Raw genomic sequence first — 24,457 nt, forward strand, 5'->3', positions numbered from 1 at the left:
TCCTCAGTGTAGAATTGCTGGGTCCCATTGCTGGGTCCACATTCACTCTTTTAAGAAACCTCAATACTGTTTCCATAAGGGCTGGCTCAGTCTATATCCAAAAGCAATGCAGGACTGTCCCCTTTTTTCTACATCCTTGCCAGCACTTGAGTTTCTGGTCTTTTGGATATGGGCCATTCTCGCAGGTGTGAAGCGTTTTAAACCAGGGGATCATAAAACCACAAAATGTGGGCAAAAAGAAATCCTGTAACACTCAGGCCAACACAAGGCTGTCTCACACTGTGAAAGAAAATAATCATGAAGAAATTCAGGTGAATGACCTGAGTGTTAACATTATCAATGGTCCACTGCATTCTCAAGATGTCCTCTTGAAAGCATCCCCATCAACTAGTCCCAGCCTTGATGCCTCATCCCCACCCCACTGCAGTCCTCCAGGGTCTCACCTTTAGGGGCTGACATACATTTCAGAGACCTGGGCACTGCCACTGCCCAGGGGAGAACACAACAAAACTTGGCCAGAGATGAGACCACAGGAGGAACTGATGAGTGTAACTCCCCATGGTCTCCATCTACACTGTCCCCGGGGCGTTCAGGGATCAAACTCCTATCCATACTCACCTGGAGCCTGAGTGTAGCTTCCTCCTTGTCCACTTGTGAGAAGAAACATCATGTGATACCAGGGAGCAGTCAGGTCAGAAACCTAAAGGAATCTTCAAATCCTGCAGAATAGGAACGTTTCCAGAACTGTGACTAAAGACCCAGGTCAGTGCTGGAGACCAGCCCCAGCTAGAAGTCCTGTCAGGGATCTCAGAAAGGAGAGGAAGGAGTCAGTGAAAGTTTTCTCTCAAAGGGCTGAGGGGAAGTGGAGCGAGGTAGGAGTGAGGAAGACACAAACACTTTAGTTCGTGAAAGTATCTCCTACTGAGGGTCTCAGCAGGTCTTTATTTATACCTTAAGGCAAGCAGTAAGATTACATCAGCATAAGCATCAAAGCAGAACAGAAACAATCATTACATATTTTCTCATGAATATACAAAAGACCCTCTTGATCTCATACTACAAAAGGACACTTCTTTAATATGATTAAAAAAATCAACAGGGACAATTACTCTCCTAGGTATAACTCTTTTTCTAACATTATCAATTGTCTAAGACAGTACAATGTTTAGTAACAATCAATCATCCTGCCACGCCTTCCTGATTTTGGAGTAGACATGAAAGTCCATTGTTAGGCTATATTACTAAAATCAACCCATTTTCTAGTACTCAATTCATCTAGCCTATTATCAATTACTTCAAAGTGGTCTAAAGTAACTCATTAATTCTATGTAAGTTCTACTGAAGTCTAACTCTTAACTAGAAATTCCTAACATCCACACAACCTGCGAACTGTTGGCCCTTTGCATACACCAAGAGATGTATTGTTGCCGCAAACAGGTACCCCCCAGGTTAGGCTATAGTTTCCAAGCACAGCTGGTTCAGGGCAGCTTGTTCTCCATAGTTCTCAGGGCTGAAACATTTCTTTCCTAACTATAACTTTAACAATTTTTACTTATTTTGTGATAGTTCATGTGTAAGAACAATGAGCCAATTGTCACCTGGGTCTGAATTAGGTTTTCACATGCCAGTTAATAACTTACTTTTGCATTAACCAAGAACAAAGAGGAGAGCATTAGCAGACATTGCCATGGAGACTCCCCAGTTCAGACCTTCTTTGGGAAGTGCAAGAACTCCCCTTTTCTGGGAAGTACAACTTTCCCTCTTCAGGGGAGCACAGGAACTCCCTGCTTCTCAGGAGTCTCCCCCAATGCCCAGACCATGTCAAGAGACAGCATGGGAGGCGCAGCCTGCCACAGGTCAGGACTTGGAAAATGAAGAAAGGAGGTGAAGGGGATTGGACCAAATACCCCCTGGGCAACACACATGTGTGGATGGTACCTCCCATTAACCAGTAAAGGCAACCAGTATTGCCTTGAAAGCCCCCTAGGCCACCAGAGAGATAAGGTCAAAGATAGTCACAGAAACTAGTCACTCAGAACTTCCTAATTCAGGGTGATGGCCTGACCTTAATGCTAATTGTGAAAATGGAGAGAGGTGTTGGCGAGTGGAGTGAATTGAATAATTTGTGTTTGAGGAAAATCTCTTTGCATTGGGGAAACTAGATTGTAGGAGAACAAGAATGCAACAGGGAAAACAATGGAGAAACTTGCAGTAGACAAAGAGAGAGTGTTAGGGAGAAAAGGCGGTCCCAAAGCAAATTCCATACAGGCTTTGTGGACTCCACCCCCACCCCAGGTCAAAGCCAAAGACACTGGGAACTCCAAATCCCATCACCACCAAAGGGAAGGTGGCTGGGACCTGAGGGTGGGGTTAAGCAGCCAGGTGGATACAAAAGGCAGACACGTGGGTTTTGGGGGGCTCTCTCCATTTTTGGGCTCCCCGCCAGCTCTCAGCGTCCAGCCAACTCGGAGAGTGCCTTTGGGTTTCCAGGTTGGCGGATAGGCATTAAAGACTTTATTTCCCTATTTTCTCCCTGAGTTGTACATTTTCCTTATTTCCTTTTCTCTTGTAAATAAACCTTTTATTAACCTTTTGTATGTGTCTGTAGTAGAGTATTCATAAGTCCCTTTAAAGCGCGCGGGTGAGGACCCACAGCCAGGAACCCTTTTAATATCGGGGCTGCTCTATAACAAGAGGAGTGGGTCAGAGTGGTACTTTGCTTAGGATGTTAGCTAATAGGGCTGATTTGGATGGATATAGAAAGTGAGGGAAAGACAGAAATTAAAGATGCTGCCAAACTTTCTATCCTGAGCAACTTGGTAGATGTAATTGCTATTTGCTTTTTTTTTTTTTTTTTAAGATTTATGTATTTATTTATACAAGCCCTGGGTACAGTCAGAAGTGCGGGAGGGTAAGAGAATTCACCAGAGCCAGAGCAGAGAACAGAATAGGCAGAGTGACAAAATACACTGCTGATTGGAGCAGTGGGCATGACAGGAGAGGTCTTTAGCGCCATGTGGGACCCTCGCCAGGTGGCCAGGGATCTAACTGGCGCTGCAGACGCTTTGGGCAGCTTCGCAGCCCAGCGCTCAAATGCTGCGCCAACAGGGGAGGCCCGATATTTCTATTCTTAATTTTGTTGGGGATTGCCACACTATTTTCCATGATTGCAACAATTGAAATTCCTAACAACAATCTACAAGGATTTTTTCTCTCCACAACTTTACCATCACTTGTTTCTTGTCTATTTTGATAATAACCCTCTTAACAGATAGGAGATGATCGCTCATTTTGCTCCTGATATGCTTTTGATACAGTTAACAAGTTTGTCTTTCCCCCATTTTTTGCAATTCCCCTTATCTAGCATTAACAGGATTGATGACTTGTCTTTCCCATTTGTTGCAGCTTCCCCTCCCCTTGGGAAGAAAAAAAAAGCTGGCGCTCACCAGTTTCCCTGTAGACCCTTCCCCCTAGCCCTAAGGAAAACAAGTTGGCGATCACCCATCTCTGTGCCTTGACACCTTCCCCTTCCCTTAAGATGAAGGAGCTGACACCCATCCATCTCCCTGTTGAGCTGGCGCCCACTTGTCTCTGTGCGGACCCCTTCCCCTCCCCTTCGCGGATGCCTACCCATCTCCCCCTGTATAAATACCCCTGCCCGCTGCCAAAGAGCAGGACGGTGGTTTTTCGGACATGAGTCTGCCTCCCTCCTCATTTGTCGACAAATAAAACCGCTTTCCTTTTCCTCAAACTTAGTTTCCTTTTATTGGCTGAGGGAAACTGAGGCCGGCGTTCGGTAACAATTTTGGCGAGCCAGCCAGGAGGTGGATGCCACTTTGGCTCTCCCAACCCCAACTCTGACTTCCAACTGACGGAGCTGTTGCCCGCTGCAGAGCACCAGGGCTCACCTACCTATGCTGGTCTGTGCTGTCAGAGAGGGGCCTGGGCATCCCGGGTGGCATCCTGACCCTCCTGCTGAGAGGGAGCGCCCTCTCTCCAGGAGGATGAGGGAGAGTCCCAGCAGCTGCTGGAGTTCTTTTTCCTCTGGGGAACTTCCCAAGTCCTCCTTGGGAGAGGCACAGCTCTTCTCTGCACCCTGGATTTACCTTTGAGGAGATGGAAACTGGATGGAAAACCGTGGTCCCCTGGCGTTTGGTGTAAGTTCCCCTGGCGTGCACGCCAAGACCTTGGCGTTCACACATTCAGGAGGAATCTGAGTCCCCTCGCGGGGGAGTTCAGGTCTCCTCATTTGGGAGGGAGTCTATGAGTCTCCCTCAATTTGGAGCGCTCTTTGGTGTGTTAGGCCCGGTTGAATGGGAATTGGGAAACATTTGGTGTTTTTGTCACTTGATATCTATCTGGTATTTGGAGTTTCCCATTTGTTTTTGGAAGCCAGGGATTTAGTTAAACTTATGAGAGGTGCCGTATTTGTTCCATCTAAAAGCCCCTTGGGGAAAATATTAACTGAGTGATCGACCTGTAGCTACAAACCTATGTCTAAGAAGCAACCCCTATCACAGTTTCCCTGCAGGAGCCCAGGAAAAACTGATTGTGGGGAACAGACTGATTTTTTTTTTTTAGCACAAGAGCCAGGCAATATACTCTACTTTTCCACATTGGCTGGCTCACCTGTGAGCTCCTTTTATCTATGCTCTGCTAAAATCTTACCCTGACATTCAATGTCAGTCCAGATGCTTTGGCTTTAGGCAACCTAAGATTATTCTGACTCTTCTAGGACATTGGCAGATGGCGGGAAGGACTGTAATTGTTCCAGAGAGAAAACTGGGCTTGGACCAGGACTTCTACTTGATGTTGTTTTTGGAGTTAGCAGGGTCTTTGGGTTCACTATGGGAAAGGTGTTGCCAGAGCTCCTGTTTCAGGGACCTGCAGCAAGCTTCCCAGGCCAGTTTCTCCACGAGACAGAGACATTAGTTATATTGAAAGGGCAGGTTTATTAGGGAAAGGGGACAAGGAAAGTAAAGGAGACACAAGCGGGCAGGAACAGCTGCCCCAGGAGGGACAGGTTTGCTGAGAGAGGCCTGCGTGGTTGCAGGTGGGTGGCTTTGAGGAGAGTGACCTCCGCTGAGGGAGGTCAGTGAGGAGAGGCCCCAGAGAGACAGGTCATGGGCAGGCAGGGAGGCTGCTGCCCTGCAAAGGGAGAGGGTTGGTGAAAAGAGGAAGCTACTTAGGCACAGGTGGGCAGACGAGTGCTCTCCTGAGCCTGTGCAGAGATTGAACGGATATAGTTGTCTTCTGTTTGGGAGGGATTCGCCCCTTGTGAGCCTTCGGGTTAGTTGCTGATTCTGGATAATTATGTAGAATCTGAAAGTGACCAGAGATTCTACAATAGGCCCAATTCTACAATAGGCCCAATCTCCATATCTTTATACCTGCTTGGGTGTTATGCTTTGTAATCTAGGCATTGGAGACTGAGGATCTTGGTTTCCATAGCTGTGTCAATGGCTATGCTAATCCCTTCTACCCAGGCCTCCAGCTCTTGGCATTTTGTGAGCCAGGTTTTTGGTCTTGTGGACACCTCTTTTTCAGTTTTTCTATTCTTGTCTTACCTTACCTTTTCCCCATTTTATGCAAATAGATTTGTGAATCTGATCTTTGTGCCTGTGTAAGGAATTCAAGCAAGTATCTGGAATCAGGTCTTGGATAATTTAAAAATTTGGTATTTTTCTGCTTTTTATGTTTTAGTCAGATACCTAACTCAGTATTTACCAGTCACTGTAATAATTGGATGTAAAGTAAGCTGAAGAGAGTGTTCTCCACTTTAAGGAGGTGTTTTCTTCCTCTAAATTTGCAGGCTTTTTCTGATCACATGCTGAGACTTCTGGGATCAGGCTCAGATGGTTTTGTCAAGATTACTTTGGACTTTCTAGTTAGCTATAAAGGAAGCTTGCTAGTTGGTTGGAAAATTTCTAAACTTCTTATTGACCATAAAATTTTAGGTTTCCTTGAAAATCTAAGTCTCTTAAAATAATCAATTTACTAATCAAACTACATAGTAGGTTTCTGTAAATAATATTCCTTATCAAATTTCTAGTAAGAATCTAAGAACAAATAAGCTGCCAAGTTAAGATCTTAATTTGCCTCTTCTGCTGTCCTTCTCGTGGCCCATGTATATCTCATGGCCCATGTTCTATCTTTCTTAGGACCAGGCCTCATCCGTGAGGTCAAACAGAAACTAGGACTCCGTGAAGCAATTTGAGTTTTCTATGCTTGTCTTTAAAAATGGTTCCAATCTTGGGTTCTAGAGGTTTTAAAATGATTAAAATGGGATGCTTATTAGAACATGTAAGGACTTTAACTTCCATCTCTCTTATTGGAAACCTCCTTGATTAAAAACAAAAACAAACAAAAAAAAAACAACAGAACTTAGATGGCTATATCAACATAACTTGAAAAGTTAAGTTGTTTTAGGAATTAGTCTATCTTTGTATTGAAAGGGATATAGTTTTGGTGAAACTGTCTACCCATCCAATATCTCTTCTAGGAATTTAAAGGAATATGTGGCCTTAGAAAACTGATAGGGAATTTTATGCCCCACTTTCTTTAGAACCTAAGAGTTAGTCTTACAAATATAACTTGAGAAATGTTTTCTTATCTGAAGGAGTTAGTTAGAAAAGATATTAAAAAGCAAATTAATAATTGTTGTCAGTGTTGTCAGAAATATTGGTAAAATAACTATCTCTAAAAATTAGTGCAAGTGGCCAAAATTCTAAATGAAAGAGATCTCTGTGTCTATGTCTTTGCCTTTGTGTTTTTTTGTCTCTGGAGGGTTATTGTGTTAAAAATCATTTTAAATGGCGCCTATATAAATTCTAATAGAAAAGAACCCAAATTTTGAGATCACGATCTAAAATTTTTGGTAAACAAAAACTAGTTCAAAATGTAATGGTTTAATTAAAGCACATATGTCTTAGATTTATAATGTTGGGAGTTAAAAGTTTTATTGTATGTTAAATGTGTTTTAAAAAATTTGGAGTGGTCAAAAAAAAAAAAAAGAAAAAGAAAAAATATTGACCTGGTCTATGTTAACAGAGATAAGTGTGATTTTGTTTATAGCTGGACTTCTTTTTGATAAAATTCTCTTCTAAAAAGACTGGCCCACTATTTCTTTACCTTGAAAGAAATACCTTTGTTCCCCAGGTAAGCAACTTAATTGATTTTTCCTTCCCTTGTCCTAGCCAAGTTAAAAAAAAGAAAAACCTCTGGTATATAAATTTGTTTCCTTTATAACTCTGCAATTTGAACTTCGTATCCTAAGAAAAACTAGAGCTACAGTTGGTATCTCTGTTCTTCTTATCATTATTTAAATGGTGGTATATTTTTCCTATAAAACTAAGGATTTACTAAGTTTAATAACGAAAGTTTGTTGACTGCTTGATGAGCTTTTGGTGTATTTTTGCTTCTTATAGTAGGAAAACAAAACTTTATTGTTATCATCCAGAAAAAAATAAAACATGTGTTTATGTATGAGTTATCCAGTACAAAGGAATAATAGCATAACAGCTCTAACAATGTCTTAAAGTAAAAAATGTGAGGCTTGCCTGTTAATTAGCTGAAGTTTTGTTGGGACAAGGCCTCAGAGTGGACTAAAAGTTTCAGGGAGTGACTGATGGACTTTCTCTGGCCAGGCGCCTGACTTGTGTGCCCCAGATGACCAGATGACCTCTTGGGAGTCTCCAGCTTCTGTACTCCCTGCTTGCTTTAAAGTGCGAATGTGCCTCTGCTGGGGCAATGGATGCTCTATTGCCTAATTGCTGGGGGCTTGGACTTTGGAAAAACATCTCTGGGCCTGTGGGCATAAATAAAGACAAAAGTCTTCTATAACAGTCTTACAATCTAAAAATTAAAAACTAAAATGTTGTAATATAGTCCTGTCAGCATTGTTGAGCACTGTGAAAATATATCTACTTTTAAAAACCTCTAGTTATCACTCTGGGTACCTTAGTGTTGTTTTATAAAAATCTGTATATATTATTAAGCCTGTGGAAAACTTTTCTTGGAGTCAAATTTCAGAAATGGTAAAGTTTTTTTCTGAATCAAGTAAAATTATTTGATGCGTCTTAGGACTCTTAATAAATTATTTTCCTTATAGCAAAATGCTAAAACACATTGGACCAATCTAGAAATGTTAAAACTTCATAAAAATTGTCATTGAGGGAAAAAGTTATACCTTTTCAGCATATATAAAATTGATTAAAGTGTTTTAAAATATATGCGATTTTTAAAACCTAGTATGTTCTGGTATAATATTATTGGATGGTTCTGATTATACTGAAATATATATGTGTATGTGTGTCACAAAATTGAGCAAACATCCTTGTCTTTTACCTTAAGCCATGATTTTAGGTATGGTCATTTTCGAGTTTTTGTTCTTTCTAAAGTTTATTTGCTGAGCTTTGTCTTTAAAAAAACTCACAAAAAGAGACTGACAATATAGATATGTTTTGGAACTGAAAAGACCTACCAAGCCTATAAAAATTTGATTTATGAAAATTACCAACAGAAGATGGAGACTTAATATATGGAAAGTACACTGAGGAAGATTTGAATAATATTTCATGACTTTTAAAAAAAAAATTAGTTTTTAATGTTTTGGTTTTTTGGGTCTCCAGAAACCTTGTCTTTAAGCTGGGCTATGATGTTAACAATGACAATTTGCATCTTTTTATGAACAAACTGTAGCATTTGCTTTTCTCTTGTCTCATCCCAAAAATTTATAGGCAATATTTGTACTTCTCAGGACAATGTCTATCTTTGCATAATCTCAATAGGGAATTTTATTTATTTCTCCTTAACCTGGTAAATTAAACATGTTTTGTTAAAAGGCTTTGATTGAAATTCTTCTGGGAATAAACCGTGCTGAGCTGAGAAGAGCGAGCCAAGAAGAGCCTGTCACCTTGCTTACTGGGTTCCAGAGACCTCCATGAAAAATGAGGAAGCTGCCTCCATGGACAGGACTGAGGAAAACCCTGGAAAAAGTCCTGGGAACCTTGAGAGGAGGAAATCTCAGGTGAAGATTGGTGAGACTGTGACTTTGATAAAGCCGGCTTGGACTGGATGTTAAAAAGCTCACGCTAAGGCCTGTGGAATTTTCAACAAAGCCAACAACACTCTACTTGTTTACTCTGCCCAATGAGTTTATGCAAATATAGGGAAAATTGTTAAAATTAGATTTGGTTTACTATTTTACAGAATTGGGATTAGGGTAGAGAAAAATTATGTCTCCGTAACTATATTATTCTCTGGTCCTCTCCAGTGAGGGCTATAGCCTTAATGTCATCATCTTGAAGAAGAGAAAAAGTAATCCCTCTTACATTTAGGACTACGCTGTGTTGTATATCTTGTCACTGCCACACCAGCACCAAGACCTTAACATCATGTCGGGAACTATGGCACCAGTAAGTGTAGGCCTTCCATAGTAAACCCCCACCACGACGACCCTGTTCAGCAGGAAGCAGCCAGATGACATGACGCCCCTTTTCCCATAGAAATGGAAGGTCATAACTGAGAGTGGGGATTATGATACAGTTAACAAGTTCGTCTTTCCCCCATTTTTTGCAATTCCCCTTATCTAGCATTAACAGGATTGATGACTTGTCTTTCCCATTTGTTGCAGCTTCCCCTCCCCTTGGGAAGAAAAAAAAAAGCTGGCTCCACCGGTTTCCCTGCAGACCCTTCCCCCTAGCCCTAAGGAAAACAAGTTGGCGATCACCCATCTCTGTGCCTTGACACCTTCCCCTTCCCTTAAGATGAAGGAGCTGACACCCATCCATCTCCCTGTTGAGCTGGCGCCCACTTGTCTCTGTGCGGACCCCTTCCCCTCCCCTTCGCGGATGCCTACCCATCTCCCCCTGTATAAATACCCCTGCCCACTGCCAAAGAGCAGGACAGTGGTTTTTCGGACTTGAGTCTGCCTCCCTCCTCATTTGTCGACAAATAAAACCGCTTTCCTTTTCCTCAAACTTAGTTTCCTTTTATTGGCTGAGGGAAACTGAGGCCGGTGTTTGGTAACATTTGCAGGCATAAAACCCTGGGTACATCATTCCAGAGTTAAGAAAGCGCCAGAAGGAACTGACCCAGAGACAAAGTCCCACTGGCCTTGTGAACCCATTGAGGACTTGAGATATTTGTTTAAGAAACAGAAAAAACCTTGAATGTTACTGACTTCTTTTCCAGTTATTGTTGCAGGATACCCAAGGACTCATTTTTTTCTGAAGAAACCCTGAGGAAAAAAAACCTAACTTGTTCTAACCAATCTCTTCCTTTCAAAGTTTAGGAGACGTGAAATAACATCTAGGATCATGCATGATCTTGATTTTGTTATTTCCTTTTTAACTTTTTGCTTTTTTTAACTTTGAGGTTTTTTTTTTTCTCTGCTTTTTTGTTACTTTGGCCTATGAGTGAAACTGTAGTTGTATGAGATATCCCACGTGTGATGAATGGTAACTAAAGAGCTCTTTGTGTCCATATGTTGTATGTCTGTATGTCCTTTCCTTGTGTCCTTGTCTTGGCCTCCAGTGGTAGGCAAATTGGTATACATGGTGCCCATAGACGTTGGGGAAAAAAAAAGTCTCCAGTTATGAGAAGAACTAAATGTTATGGTTTGATTGTCAACACTGTACTACTGAACTAAGAGATTGAATATTGTTGTTTCTGCTGTTTTTCTGATATTTGTGGCAAAGCTTCCCAGAAATCTAAATTCAAGTACAAATTGGTAGCCTGTCATTTGGCTGACGCAAGGAAATTTTGTGGAACCTCAGTAGAGCTCCTGAGACTCCACAAAATTTCTCCCTTTCCTCTGGGGAAAGGCGTTAGATGAATTTGTTCTATTTGGCTTACCTAGTGAAGTAAAACTGTAAGGGAAGCATTGTCACTTGGGAAAATGGTAAAACTTTGGCATGTACAGAAATGTTAACAGTGGTTTTCTAAATTGTGTATAAAACCTCTCAGTACCTGATATGTATGTAAATTGCCCATGGTGATTGTCGCCTTGTAATAGTGTATACTTAGATTGTTTATTGACAGAAATTGTTTCTGGAAAAATAGGGAGAAAAGACTTCAACAGATTCCTATTGATGGAACTGTTGAGAGTACAAATTTCCTACACAGGACTGAATAGACCTGATATTTACTAAGTTTTCTTTAACATAATACTGGTAATTTTTTTTTGCATTTTGTTCTGAATCCACAAAGTTTTTTTTTTTGTTGTTGTGAGTGACCAGGACCTGCAGCAAGGTTGCAGTTTTGGTTTTTTTTTTCCCCCAGCAAAGCTAACTTCTTATGTTCACATTTTCTCTCCCCTTGGTACCAACACAGCATACACACAGTGGTAGTAATTTTTTTGCTACTTGTCTCAGTCTGTTTTTGCATAACTTCCATAGGGATTTTGTCTGCTTAAACTAAAAAAAAAAAATTGGACATGAGTTTCATTGTGTAGCTTTGCGTGGAGTTCTTCCAGAGAGTTGAAACAGCTGAACCAAGAAGAGAAGAACCTGTTTGCTTTGTTCGTAGGGTTCCAGAAACCTCCAAAGAAGGTGAGGAAGCTGCCTCCATTGGTAGGACTGGACAGCCCAACCAAGGAAAAAGTCCTGGCACCCTCGAGAAGAGGAAAGCCCAGGTGGAGTCTGATGAGACCAACTTTGTTCCTGAAGCCTACATGGACTGGATGCCAATGGTTCGCTCTGATCCGATATGGAGTATTCCAACAAGCCAGCTAACATTGCTGTTTAGTTATTTTCTGCTCTGTGATTTTATGCAAAAATAGCAAGAATGGTTACAAAAGGTAGATTTAGTTTGCAAACTTTTGCTATGCTGTTAAAAGTTTGGGATCAAGGTTGAGAAAATTTGTGTTTTACATCAGTTGAACCATTTTAAGATTTTTTTCCTGTGATTTTGACATATCTGCTGCCTTGTTTTGGCTAATGCCTCCAGATGTTTTTTTTTTTTTTTTTTTTTTTTTTTTTTTGGCTTGAACTGATGAACTGTTTTTCCAGGAATAGAGGACTTTTGCTTTCCACAATGGGCAAATACTTGGAGGGACTGGTTTTCTTTCACACTGGAACCTGGAAAAAATGTTCATCTGAGACTGCATCCCAACCTCCATATATTCGATCTTCATCACCATGGAAATGGTGGCAAAAAGTGAAAGGGGGGAATTGTTAGGGGGAACAGGATGTCCTAAAGCTAATTCCATACAGGCTTTGTGGACTCCACCCCCACCCCAGGCCAAGACACTGGAAACTCCAAATCCCATCACCACCAAAGGGAAGGTGGCTGGGACCTGAGGGTGGGGTTAAGCAGCCAGGTGGATATAAAAGGCAGACACGTGGGCTTTGGGGGATTCCCATTTTGGCTCTCTGCCAGCTCGCAGCGGTCCGTCTGGCCAGCTCTGAGAGTGACTTTGGGTTTCCAGGTCGGCGGATCGGGTAGGACGCATTAAAGACTTTATTTCCCTATTTTCTCCCTGAGTTGTACATTTTCCTTATTTCCTTTTCCCTTGTAAATAAACCTTTTATTAACCTTTTGTGTGTATCTGTAGTGGAGTATTCATAAGTCCCTTTAAAGCATGCGGGTGAGGACCCACAGCCAGGAACCCGTTTAATATCGGGCTGCTCTATAACATAAATAAGGCCTGGCAGCCTGCTAGACTGGTTGCTCTCCCCAGCCATTCTCAAAGATCTGCATCCTTCCCATTTTCCTGTGTCAAAAATCTGTATGCTAACTAACCAATGTTATCAATGAATCATGCAGGGCCATTTGCCTTCAAATTGGTTATTCAGTAATTGATCAAACAGCATTTGCAGTTTTACTTATAAATATGTATTTTGACAATTGCCATATATGGTAGAAACCAGCCATAAACAAATGAGAAGAATCTAGCAGGAGTCACCTAATGAGATTCCTGACTTTTTAGGAATCTGCCCCATGCCTGGACCTTTGTCAGACTGTTACAGGGCAGGGAGTGAGGCAGCCCAAACCCCGCAAACCTGCCTATTTTAAATGGGTTCTGCCATCCGCCACATCAACACAAAACATATGAGACTTTAATGACAAGGAACTTTAATAAAACTAGGAAACAATACAGGTAAGGCAAAGAATCTAGTTTCTAAATCAAGCACCCAAAGTTAACCGTCCCCTCATGGGTAAAAGTCCATCCATATGGGATCGGCCCAGAGCAAGGCCCCAAAGTCTGCCACAAGTCTAAACATCTTCCAGTGGGGACCCACAGAAAAGGGTCAGAAACAACCAGACAAGCCCGGAAGGAAAAGAGCAGAATCAAAATCAAGATAAAAGCTGCCATTGTCACCTCCCCACGGGTCTCACCCACATCTGTGTCACCCAGTCCACGACCAAAAGGCAAGCGCAGTTTCTTCACGTGTCTCTCGGCTCCATGTGCCTCCTCTGGGTCTCCTTCTGGCTCCATCCTGCTTCCTTCCTTCCTCAGTCTCCTCTATAGCTTCTTCTTTCCCTGCTCAGCTCCACCCTCCCTTGGGTGGGGCAGGGAACCTGGAGCCTCCCCCTTTCCTGGGGACCACCCTGTTACAAGAGGACATGAGTAGCATGGCTCCCAGCATGGATCTAGATTAGTATACCTTTTTGTAGCCTCAGCAAATTTAGCCTGAAATGATGTGGAATTGTGGGGCTTTTGAGTAACTTTTCTCAGCCCTTTTATCTTTGACTGACTTATTAGTTTTTAAGTCTTAGGTATTTTAGAACAATCTCATTAGTTTACATTTATGTTGAACAGGTGTAACAATCCTATGATAATATGTCCTATTGATACTGGAATTGTCAGGCCTAGTCTCCCAGCCAGGAAGGGATCCCAGGCTGCAGGGGCAGCGCTGAGTCCCAGCCGCTAGACCCCCCGGGTTGGTGTCTCACGAAGCCGCAGCAGGAACTTCACAGACGCTCAGGCAAGCAAGCTAGAAGAGGCAGGTTTGTTTAGAGAAAGAAGAAGTTTATTGAGGAGAAAAAGAACAGAAATAAAGTGGGACTCCCAGGCCAGGAAACCAGGCTGGGAGGGGCAAGGAAGCCAAAGTGGAGTCATGTCTCAGGGAATATAGACCTTCTTTCCCTCATTATTCTAAAGCTCCACCAGTCTCTTTGTGATTGGTCAGTTTTCGGCTGTCTCACTTAATTTGCTACTGAGTGGGGGATCTTCACATTCCTTATCTAACAGGTTTGTCTTTCCCCATTTGTTGCATCTTTATCTTTATGGCCCAGTCCTCTGGATGGGCATCCCTGCATTGAAGTTAAACAGCTGCCCTTCTAAGTTGTCCATAAATTAAAGCACTCTCCATTTCTCCAATCTCTGCCTCCCTTTACCACCTGAAGGAAACCAGGACCAGCGTTAACAATGTTGTCCTTGGTCCTGAGATGTTTGTTTTTCCTAGTGGAATTGGTTACATTCCCTTGGTTGTCCTTATCTCTGAAGCCTCCCTAAATTCTTCAGAGGTCCCCTCCTGCACTGTCCCTGAAACTGCCTAATAACCCTAGCTTGCCCTGTGTCTCACTATAAGGTATCAATATACCCAAATTGACTCAGTTGTTTGTTTTTCCAAACGAAAAACAATTTTATCAGGTGTCTTAAGAGTCCTCTCAAGAAAAAAATTTACTGGGCTTCCCTTGTTGTGCAGGGGGTTGGGACGTAGCCTAGGAGGCTGTCAGCAGAGAGCTGCCCACATGGTGCAACAGACCCCTTCTGACTCCCCGGCTGCTCCCCACAGCAGTGTATTTTAGTCAATGTGCCTGTTCTTTTCCCCACTCTGTCTCTGGTGAGTCCTCTCACCCCCCAACCTCTGGCCTGTGCCCCAGTTCTTGTATGCATGAATAATGAATAATTTAAAAAGAAAAAAGAAAAAAGAAAGAAACTCCACTATTTCGGAATGAAATTGTCATAGAACAAACTTACAGATCTTCACAAAACAATTACTCGGAGTAACAAGGATTTTTAAGTGTATATCTATTTCTTTGACAAGGCTTAGCAATGGTGATATAAGGGTTTTGTTCGGGTAAGCTGAGGGTAAAGAGCACCAGGATTTTTTAGATTACCTGAACAGTCTTTAATTTGTTACAAGAAACTAGAGAAAGCGGTTTTAGAATACCTTAATTTTTATATATAAAGGGACTAAAGCTTGGTGTTACATAGGTGCACTACTGATATTTAAGTTAACTAAAATATTTTATAGTAAGTCATTTGAGCACACATTTTTTTTTTACTAAAATCCCTCTCTCAGACCTTCAATACTTTCTTACTTTTGAGTACCATTTCATTACAAAGATACCATCTTTAAATTATTTTAAGGACTTCTAGAATAGCCATTTTCAATACATTCCTTTCTTTTTAAACACACACATATATATTTTGGAGTTTTGTTCCTATAACCCCTAAATATATATAATGTTTTCATTATTATATATTGAAATATTTTATATATGAAATATATATTTCAATGTTTTCAATATTTCTAGATCGATAGATAGAGTTGAAAAATCAAAGTTATCGGAAAAAATATAATAAAAACCATTAACTATGAAGATGAATCAGGCATGGACTCTGTTCCAAGACAACAACTTTGTTCATATGCAGAATATAGAAGAACCAAAAAAAGGCCAGGAAAAAAACCCAAACCAAAACAAGCCCTAGACTTATGATTGCGATTGCGGGAAGGAGGCTACTAGAGGGGGAGGAAGGGGGAGAGAGAGTGTTGGGGCTACAGTGGATCTGGGGAAGGACTCTGGGTGCTGGGGTGGAGGGGGTGGTGTGGTCACACCAATGAAGAGATGGGAGCCTGTTCCCTACTTGAATTGTAAATCACCGTGACTGCTGCAATTTGAAAAACAGCCCTCAGCAAAGGGACAGGGAGTGTGGAAGACAAAATTACCTACTTTGGTAACACAGATCCGAAGAGATGTGAAATTATTCACCTAAATCACACACAGTACTGTACATCAGTGTTGCTTCAATTGAAAAACTTAAAATTGCCCTCGGGAAAGGAACGGGGAGCTGAAGGGAAAAGCATCTGCTTTGCTGTCTCCAGGGTGTGGTCATCAAGGAATGCAGAGAGAGGCTGTGGGGAGAGAAGATGGCACCTCAGACACGGGGCAGCTCCAGGGCCTCCTCTCCTCTCCTCCACTCCCACCACCCCAGCCTGGTGCCAGGGCTGCTCACAGGGCAGCTCACCCCCTCCCCCAGGGATGCTCAGCCCCAGCTCACCCTCTCAGCCTGAGTCACACACACCCAGCCTCTCCCCTGGCTGCCAGACTAGGACAGCGCCGCAGCGCCCCCGTGTGGCCACAGGGCTGAGGACAGAGCACAGGTACCCTCTGGTCTCCCAGGTCTTCCTGGGGCTCCCAGAGGAACAGAACTGTGCACACAAGGGGGAACCTCCATCCAGAATCAGGTTCTGTGTCTGAACTGTTTCCCCAAACACACGCTGACTTAACGGTCCCTCTCCACTAATAACCACAGACTTTGTTTCAAGGAGGAGCAGGTCCCCAGGCCATTACACCTGGATGCAAGGACCAGGGTGGCCCCACAAACACACCAGGTCTCAGTCTCCTGGGATGAGACCTTGACCCAAGGTCACTTGTTTCCCTGCTGACTCCAGGGTTGAAGCTCCTTCCCCAGGGAATCAACTCTAAACTCTTCACCCCTAGGATGGGCTGGAGGAGGGAAGAGGTCATAGGCTAGCAATAGGGGTGGCTCCTGGAGGGGTGAGGGAGGGAGGAAATAGGGGCTGAAATACACTGCTGAGTGGAGCAGCGGGTAAGACATGAGAGGTCTGCTGCTCCATGTGGGTCACCTCCCTGGCCGGGAGATGGAACTTGTGCTGCAGTGGCTGCAGATAGCTTCATAGTGCTGCGTCTTAACCCTTGTGCCACCAGAGAGGCCCCTAAAAATCAACTTTATTTTGAAGGACAGTTTTGGTGAATATAGAATTCTTACTTGGCCTCCTTTTCCTAGAGGGCCTTGAGTATTTCACTGCAGGCTCTTCTGTCCTCAGCTGTTCTGAAGAGAAACCAGCCATTGATCAAATTGTTGCTCCTGGTGCATTAGTCATTTACATGTTTGTAACAATTACTGTAAAAGTATGCAGCTTAAAGCAACAAAGATTTGGTATTTCACACATTTTCTGTGGGTGAGGAGTCCAGAGAACTTCAGTTTGGTGATTTCAGCTCGGGGGTCTCATGAGGCTGCAATCATGATGTCAGGCCAAAGAAAAGGCTTGATGGACATGGAAGGATCTACATAAAGGCTCATGCATGTGGCTGCTGGAAAACAGCCTCACTTCCTCACCATGTGAGTGTCGCCTTATCTGAGTGCCCACGCAGTGCAGCACGGCAAATATCTTACCCCAGAGAGTGAGCAGGAGAGATCAAGCAGGAGATCACAGCTCCTTTTGAGCCTTACTGTGAAGTGGCACAGGCACCCCAGCCTCCTCCATGAGCAGGGAGCCAGCAAGTCCAGGGACTCACAAGAGGGAAACTGGCCTTGACCTCTTGAGCATAAAAAAAAAATGGTGGATATTTGAAAAACTTCTACTGTCCATCATCTGGCCACTAAATATTTATATCCTTTTGTCAAAGAGAGAGAAGTATTCTGATACCTTGTAGAGAGTGGTCAGGCTTTATTCAAACAAGCAACATGGAGAAATCACACTTTATTCCAAATACATTAAAGATCTAAGATTTAACACATCTGGAATCTTTTTTATTTTTCTGGGGATTCCTTTTCTTCCCCACTGAAGTTGGACATTTGCCAGAACCAGGCAAAATCTGCCCCTGCAGTGTGCACAGCTGGGCCCCTGCTCTGTTGCTTCAGTCTCCACTTGCTGCATTTCCATCCTGGGTCTTGAATATGACTTGTCTCCATATGATTCAATGGTCAACCAAGGTTTTGGACTGGATGTTGGCTTTTACTCACTTGTTCCTGGCGTACCCAAATACCCAAATGCAGCCACCAGATCTGATGTTTGATTCCTCAATTCAGTAAGATTTTTGCTTCTGGTTCTCTGAGCGTGTGTGGATTGGGAAAGTCATCAGTCTTAGGTGCAGATTCACAGATTGCACCAGGATGAGTCTGTCACTCAAGGGTAGAATGCCCTCTAAGTTCTTCCTGGTTTTTCGGCAGTTTCTCTTGAGTGTCCCACACCTCAGCACAGTTTAGTGGTCATTCAGGGATTTGACAGAGTTTGTTTTCAGATTTGGGATGTCACCTCTCCATCTGTTGTTGAAATACATGTTGCTTAAACTATCTGGATATGCCATATTTTAAGGATATACCTAAAATCCACGTATAAAAATCCATGACTTCCACACAAAGGTATTTTTATTATACATTATATTTTATTATACAATTTTATTATACAACAAAATATTGGGGGGCAGATACTGAAACTTAGGTATGTACTGTCAATATGGTAGCTACAAGCTACATATGGCTTTTAATTTAATTTAATTTTTTTTAAACAAACACTTTTTTTTAAAGATTTATTTATTTATTATTTATACAAGCACTGGGTACAGTCAGAAGCGCGGGAGGGTGAGAGATTTCACCAGAGCCAGAGCGGGGAGCAGAGCAGGCAGAAGGACCGAAGTACACTGCTGAGGGGAGCAGTGGGCGGCAGGAGAGGTCTGCGCACCATGTGGGACCCTCCTCCGGTGGCTGGGGAGCAGCCTGGGATTGAACGGTCGCTGCAGAGGCCACAGGCAGCTTTGCAACCCAGTGCTCAACCGCTACGCCACCGGGGAGGCCCGGCTTTTTAATTTTAAATGATATATAGTAAAATATGCAATATCTCAGCTTATGAGCCACATTTCAAGTGTTCAATAGTTAGAGGCACCATATTGGTCAGTGCATATATAGAACATTTTTTCGTCCAGAACATTCTGTTGGCCAGCACAGCTCTTCATGCTTTGGGAGCATCAAGACAGATGCATTAAACACATAAAATCAAGGGGCCAATATTATCTCTCTTAAAGATGAGGCGAGGTCCCTGGATGGAAATAATATTAAGCAGGTGAAAAACAAAATCAAAAAAGATTATCAGTGGGTCTGGTACCTCCAGACACAAACAGTCCCAGTTCCAAATGGAAGCACCTGTCTCTCTAATTCCCTTCTCAGACTGAGGACTCTCTCTCACCATCTCTGAGGAATGAATTTTCTTCCAGGGTGTCCAGGGGCAAAGCTCTAAGAAAAACTTTGGAAATAGGACATCCAAACCAAGGAGATGGATTCTGGGTGCTCAATAAGAGACAAAGGCAGAGAACACTTGGGAAACTCTCCCTGGTTCACTGAGAAAAGCATTTCCAAAGTAGGTCTGTGGAATCCTTGAGATCACCCAGAACCTTTCACGGGATACAGGAGGACAAAACCATTTTTATAACATTACTTTGACACCATTTGCCTTTCACTATTTTGACATTTGCTAAAGTAAAACTTAGTAAGAATGGAAATTATAGTACCAACTGCAGTGTAGTTATTCTTCACCACCACTTTCTCGCAGGAAAAAAAAAAAATCCAAACCAGTTTCACTTCAAAATGTCCTGGTTAAATCACGAAAGCATATTTTCTATTTATCATCCTGAAATCCACATTTTTTACAGGTCTGAAACGATGACAAGGACGTGCACATAAGGCACTTCTGCTACAGTCCAAAGGGCCGTGTCCCAGGGAGAAAAATGTATGACATGAATTTGCCTCTTGTTTTAGGCAATATCATTTTTAATTGAAGGAATGAGTTGATAAAACCATGGTTCCTTAGACTAGTTGAACTGGCAGACACTTTCCTGAAAATGAACGTGAGTCTGTCCTTTTTAAAAATCAACTGAGGGCACTTGTTGCCTTGATAAAATGTAAACTCCCAGAGAAAACCAGAATTATGGAAAATTGAGTCCTATCACGTTGACAAATTACAGTATGGGCTAATTTTTCTTTTGGGATCTGTGGTAAAAAATAAAACATGTGATTTTGGATAACTTGACCCCAGTATAATTAACACTATATATTTATATAAGACATAGTGAAACAATAGGTAACTTTTTAAAAAAAATCATACAATTGTACAATATCCATTAATATACAAGAGAGCGCTAGGGAGTTAATATAACAGAATAGGGAATATTCAATGACATTGTTTCAGATTTCACTTTGCAAATAACCTTTGAGAAAATATAACTTATATAGTTATGATTGAGTATGAAAGTTGTAACAAAGTTGAATATCCATAATCTGAAAAGGTTATTAAAAGACTATTCCTACATATTTCCATGAGATTGTATATTTTTTCATAGATTTCAAACAAAACATTCAATGTAGAAGAAACTATGGAAACTAAAATATCTTCTAATGAGACAAAAATGACAGTTGCAAAAATATAAAATGTAAAAGTTCCCCTTTTTTTCATTATCCTTATGTTTACAGAAAGTTATTTTCTTAAAAATGCTTTGTTTGGGCCTCCCTGGTGGTGCAAGGGGTTAAGATGCAACCTATGAAGCTGCCTGCAGCCACTGCAGCATGAGTTCAATCCCTGGCCAGGGAGCTACCCCACATAGTGCAGCAGACCTCTGCAGCCTAGCCCCCTGCTCCCCTCAGCAGTGTGTTTCAGTACATCTGCCTGATGTGCTCCCCACTCAGTCTGTGGTCAATCCTCTCACCCCAAGCATCTCTGGCCTGCACCTCAGCTCTTCTATGCATAAGTAAGTAAATCTTTAAAAAAATGCTTTGTTAGCATACATTGGTTATTAATATTCTAAAGTAAGAAAGTAATACCATCTTAAAAGCCTTTATTCTAGTAAATATTTAAAGCTGTAACCCACATAAAAAAATATGCATGGGATCCGTAATAATTTGTGAGACTGTAGAGACATCCTGAAAGAAAAATGTTTGAGAATCGCTGACCCATTTCCTGGGCCTGGACTCAGGGAGAAGGTGTGGGTGTTTCAAAGGTTCTGGTGCAGGAGAGGAGGGTCTCGGGGTGTGGCTCTCAAGGTCTCAGTCCCCAGGGCGCTGTCTGGGGCGGGAAGGTTACTGTTGGGGATTCCTCATCTCCCCAGTTTCACTTCTTCTTCTTTTTTTTTTTTGAATACTTTAAAATTTTTATTTTGAAATAATTGTAAACTCAAACAGATTCTCACAATAGTAACAACTTGCTGTATTGTACAATATTACAACCAGGAAATTGATATGGATATAATCCGTTGACCGTATTCAGATGTCACCAAGCTCTATACTTCCTTATTTGTGTGCTATTGGGTATTTATGTTATTCCATGCAAATTTCATTACTTCTTGCATCTTGCCACCACCTACAAGATATGGAAATGTTACATCACCACAGGGCTCCCTCCTATTACTCCTACGCACTCCATTCATCCAGTTTCGCTTCTTACAGCCTAGGTCGAGTCCTTCCTCCTGGATACTGGTGACTCACCCCAGGGCTCACTCCCCATTGCCTGGAGGTCTCCAGAGCAGCCAATCAGCAGCCCCGCGGCTCCCGTTCCAAAGCCCTCACCCGCCCGCCGGGACTCGGTCTCCCCAGCCCGGGTGGAGGCGCGTCCTGGGGGATGGGGGGCGCAGCCCTCCTGCTCCTGCTCGCGGTGGCCACGGCCCCGAGGGGGACCCGGGCAGGTGAGTGCGGGTCGGGAGGGGACAGGGCGCTCCCAGAGGCGGGAGCGAGGGCGTGGGCGGGCGTGGGAAAGGCGCGACCTCGCCGCCGCCCTAGTTGTCCCCCCACCTCGGCCCCGCCCCGTCCTGGCCCCTTTCCGTCCCCCCGAGACCCCAGCCTCCTCTGGCCCCCCGAGTCCCGGCCATTTTCGTCCCGCAGCCGCTTTTCACTCTCACTCGTCTTTCACCCACTTTCTGTCTCGTGGGCGCCCCCCGGGACTCGAGCCCCCGAAGGGGAGAAGAATAGCCCGGGTCTCCCCTCCCGCCCCCAGGCCCCCACTCCCTGAGGGTTTTTCACACCGCGATGACCCGGCCCGGCCTCGGGGAGCCCCGGTACATCGCCGTGGGCTACGTGGACGACACGCAGTTCGGGCGGTTCGACAGCGACTCCCCAGGCCAGAGCGCGGAGCCGCGGGCGCCCTGGGCGGAGAGCTTGGGGCAGGAGGAGCGGGACGAGGAGACTTGGCACCAAAGGGACAACATACTATGGTACGGAGCGCAGCTGGACACCCTGCGCGGCCTCTACAACCAGAGCGAGACCGGTGAGCTGGCGCGGGTCCGGGCCGGGTCAGCACCCCCATCCCCACGGACGGGGGGTCGCTCAGGGTCTCCCCCTCCAGGCTTCTCTGCAACCTGCCCGGGAACAGAACGCGGGGCTTTCACCCCGTTTCATTCTGGACAGGCTCTCACACCCTCCAGAGGATGTCTGGCTGCGACATGGGGCCCGACGGGCGCCTCCTCCGCGCATACAGACAGTTCGCCTACGATGGCGCCGATTACCTGGCCCTGAACGGGGACCTGCGCTCCTGGACCGCGGCGGACACGGCCGCTCAGATCACCCGGCGCGAGTGGGAGGCCCAGGGTGAGGCAGAGAAATTCAGGAACTATGCGGATGGCAGGTGCTTGAGGTGGCTGCGCACATGCCTGGAGCACGGGAAGGAGACTCTGCAGCGCATGGGTAAGAGGGGCCTGGAGGCCTCCCGGTCCCCCCCTGCCTGGAGTCACTGTGGGAAATGAGTCCTCTCTCTAGTTGCGAGAGGGGGACTCCCCTGGGTTTCATGTTCTGCACTAGAGAGACTCCCAGAGACTCCGGCTTCTCCTGAAGGACAGGGAAGGGATCCCGTCTCTCCTGAGAAAGACAGACAGTCCCTGACCTCACACGTCACTGGGTCCTTTTGACCAGGGGCCTGTTTGAGAACCACGAGTTTCTCTCTCAGTCTTGTTTCTGGTCTGAGAACATTTTCAGTTATGTGATTCCTGCTTTTCTGTGTCCTTCACCTTCCACCCAGGTCAGGAATAAAAAGTCTGTGTTCCACTCCCTCTGCTTCATCCCACCCTGGGTTTTCGTCCTCATTCTAGAACTTTCTAAGGAATAGGAGAATCTCACAGATTCCCCAGATTAGCCTGTTTTTTACATTTTATGCTTCTTCCTGCCACACCAGTTGTCTTGTCCATTGTGAGGATGGTCTCATGAGGATTCTTCAGTGTCCATGGAGGAAATATAAAGTGAGTTTTCTGATTTACCACCTCAGATCCCCCAAAAACACGCATGACCCACCACCCCACCTCTGAGCATGAGGTCACCCTGAAGTGCTGGGCCCTGGGCTTCTACCCTGCGGACATCACCCTAACCTGGCAGCGAGATGGGGAGGACCTGACCCAGGAGATGGAGCTGGTGGAGACCAGGCCTGGGGGAGATGGAACTTTCCAGAAGTGGGCGGCTATGGTGGTGCCTTCTGGAGAGGAGCAGAGATACACGTGCCACGCGCAGCATGAGGGGCTGTTGGAGCCCCAAGTCCTGAGATGGGGTGAGGAGGAGGATGTGGGCACTGAGGCTGTTCTCAGGGCCATCAGGAGCCCTTCTGGAGCCCTTCAGAGGGTCAGGATAAGGTCTGGGGCTCAGGGTATGACCATCCCTTCCCTTCCAGTGCCCCCTCCTCAGTCCTCCATCCCCACTGCGGGCATCATTGTTGGCCTCGTTCTCCTTGGAGCTGTGCTCACTGGAGCTGTGGTGGCTGCAGCTGTGATGTGGAGGAAGAAGCACTCAGGTAGGGAAGGGAGTGGGGGGATCTTGTCCACCGAGGGCTTTCACGTCCCAGGGAGAACTTGCCCTGCCTGGTTAATGGGAAGTACCATCCACACACACGTGTGTTGCCCAGAGGGCATTTGGTCCAGTCCCCCCTCATGTCCTTTCTTCTTTTTTCCCAGTCCTGACCTGGGTTTTTCTTTACTCACAGTTCTGAAAACTTCCCTGTTGTGCAGGATTAAAAGATTCCTTTAGGTCTTCTGACCTGACTGCTCCCTGGTCTCACATGATGTTTCTTCCCACAGGAGGACAAGGAGGAAGCTACACTCAGGCTGCAGGTAAGTGTGGATCAGGGGTTTGATCCCTGAGCCCCTGGGAACAGTGTAAATGGACTCCATGGGGGAGTCACCCTCATCAGTCCCTCCTGTGGTCTCATCTCTGACCAGGTTCTGTTTTGTTCTCAACCAGGCAACGACAGTGCCCAGGGCTCTGATGTGTCTCTCAGCCCCTAAGGATCTTTTACAATGAACCAGATGAGGCTCCTGTTGTGCACACCCTGGACAGCAGTGTGATGGTGTCACTGTTGTTCTTAACTGTGATATTGAGCATTTGTTCATATTTTTACTTTTCTATGACTACAGTTGCTGTTTGTATGGAAGTTTTGTACATTTTTATAGAGGAAGTGCTATTTATTTATTACACTATTTTGTCCTTATTAATATTAGGTTATTTCTTTCTGATCATTGA

At 44.2% G+C, this 24,457-nt stretch overlaps 1 protein-coding gene across 1 annotated transcript; it reads left to right on the forward strand.

Moving 5' to 3' along the window:
• Positions 1 to 8,941: 8,941 nt before the first annotated feature.
• On the forward strand, positions 8,942 to 24,222 carry LOC311188011 (HLA class I histocompatibility antigen, A alpha chain-like; the record flags this gene model as incomplete). The annotated part of the gene is made up of 7 exons (XM_084259788.1): positions 8,942 to 9,038; positions 21,957 to 22,226; positions 22,367 to 22,642; positions 23,217 to 23,492; positions 23,613 to 23,732; positions 24,016 to 24,048; positions 24,179 to 24,222. The coding sequence occupies 7 exons, from the start codon at positions 8,942 to 8,944 to the stop codon at positions 24,220 to 24,222; spliced, it is 1,116 nt and encodes a 371-aa protein (XP_084115914.1).
• Between the last annotated feature and the right edge of the window lie 235 nt (positions 24,223 to 24,457).

The sequence above is a fragment of the Talpa europaea genome (genome assembly GCF_964194135.1).
Source record: "Talpa europaea genome assembly, contig: HAP1_SCAFFOLD_107, whole genome shotgun sequence".
Lineage (NCBI taxonomy): Eukaryota > Metazoa > Chordata > Mammalia > Eulipotyphla > Talpidae > Talpa > Talpa europaea.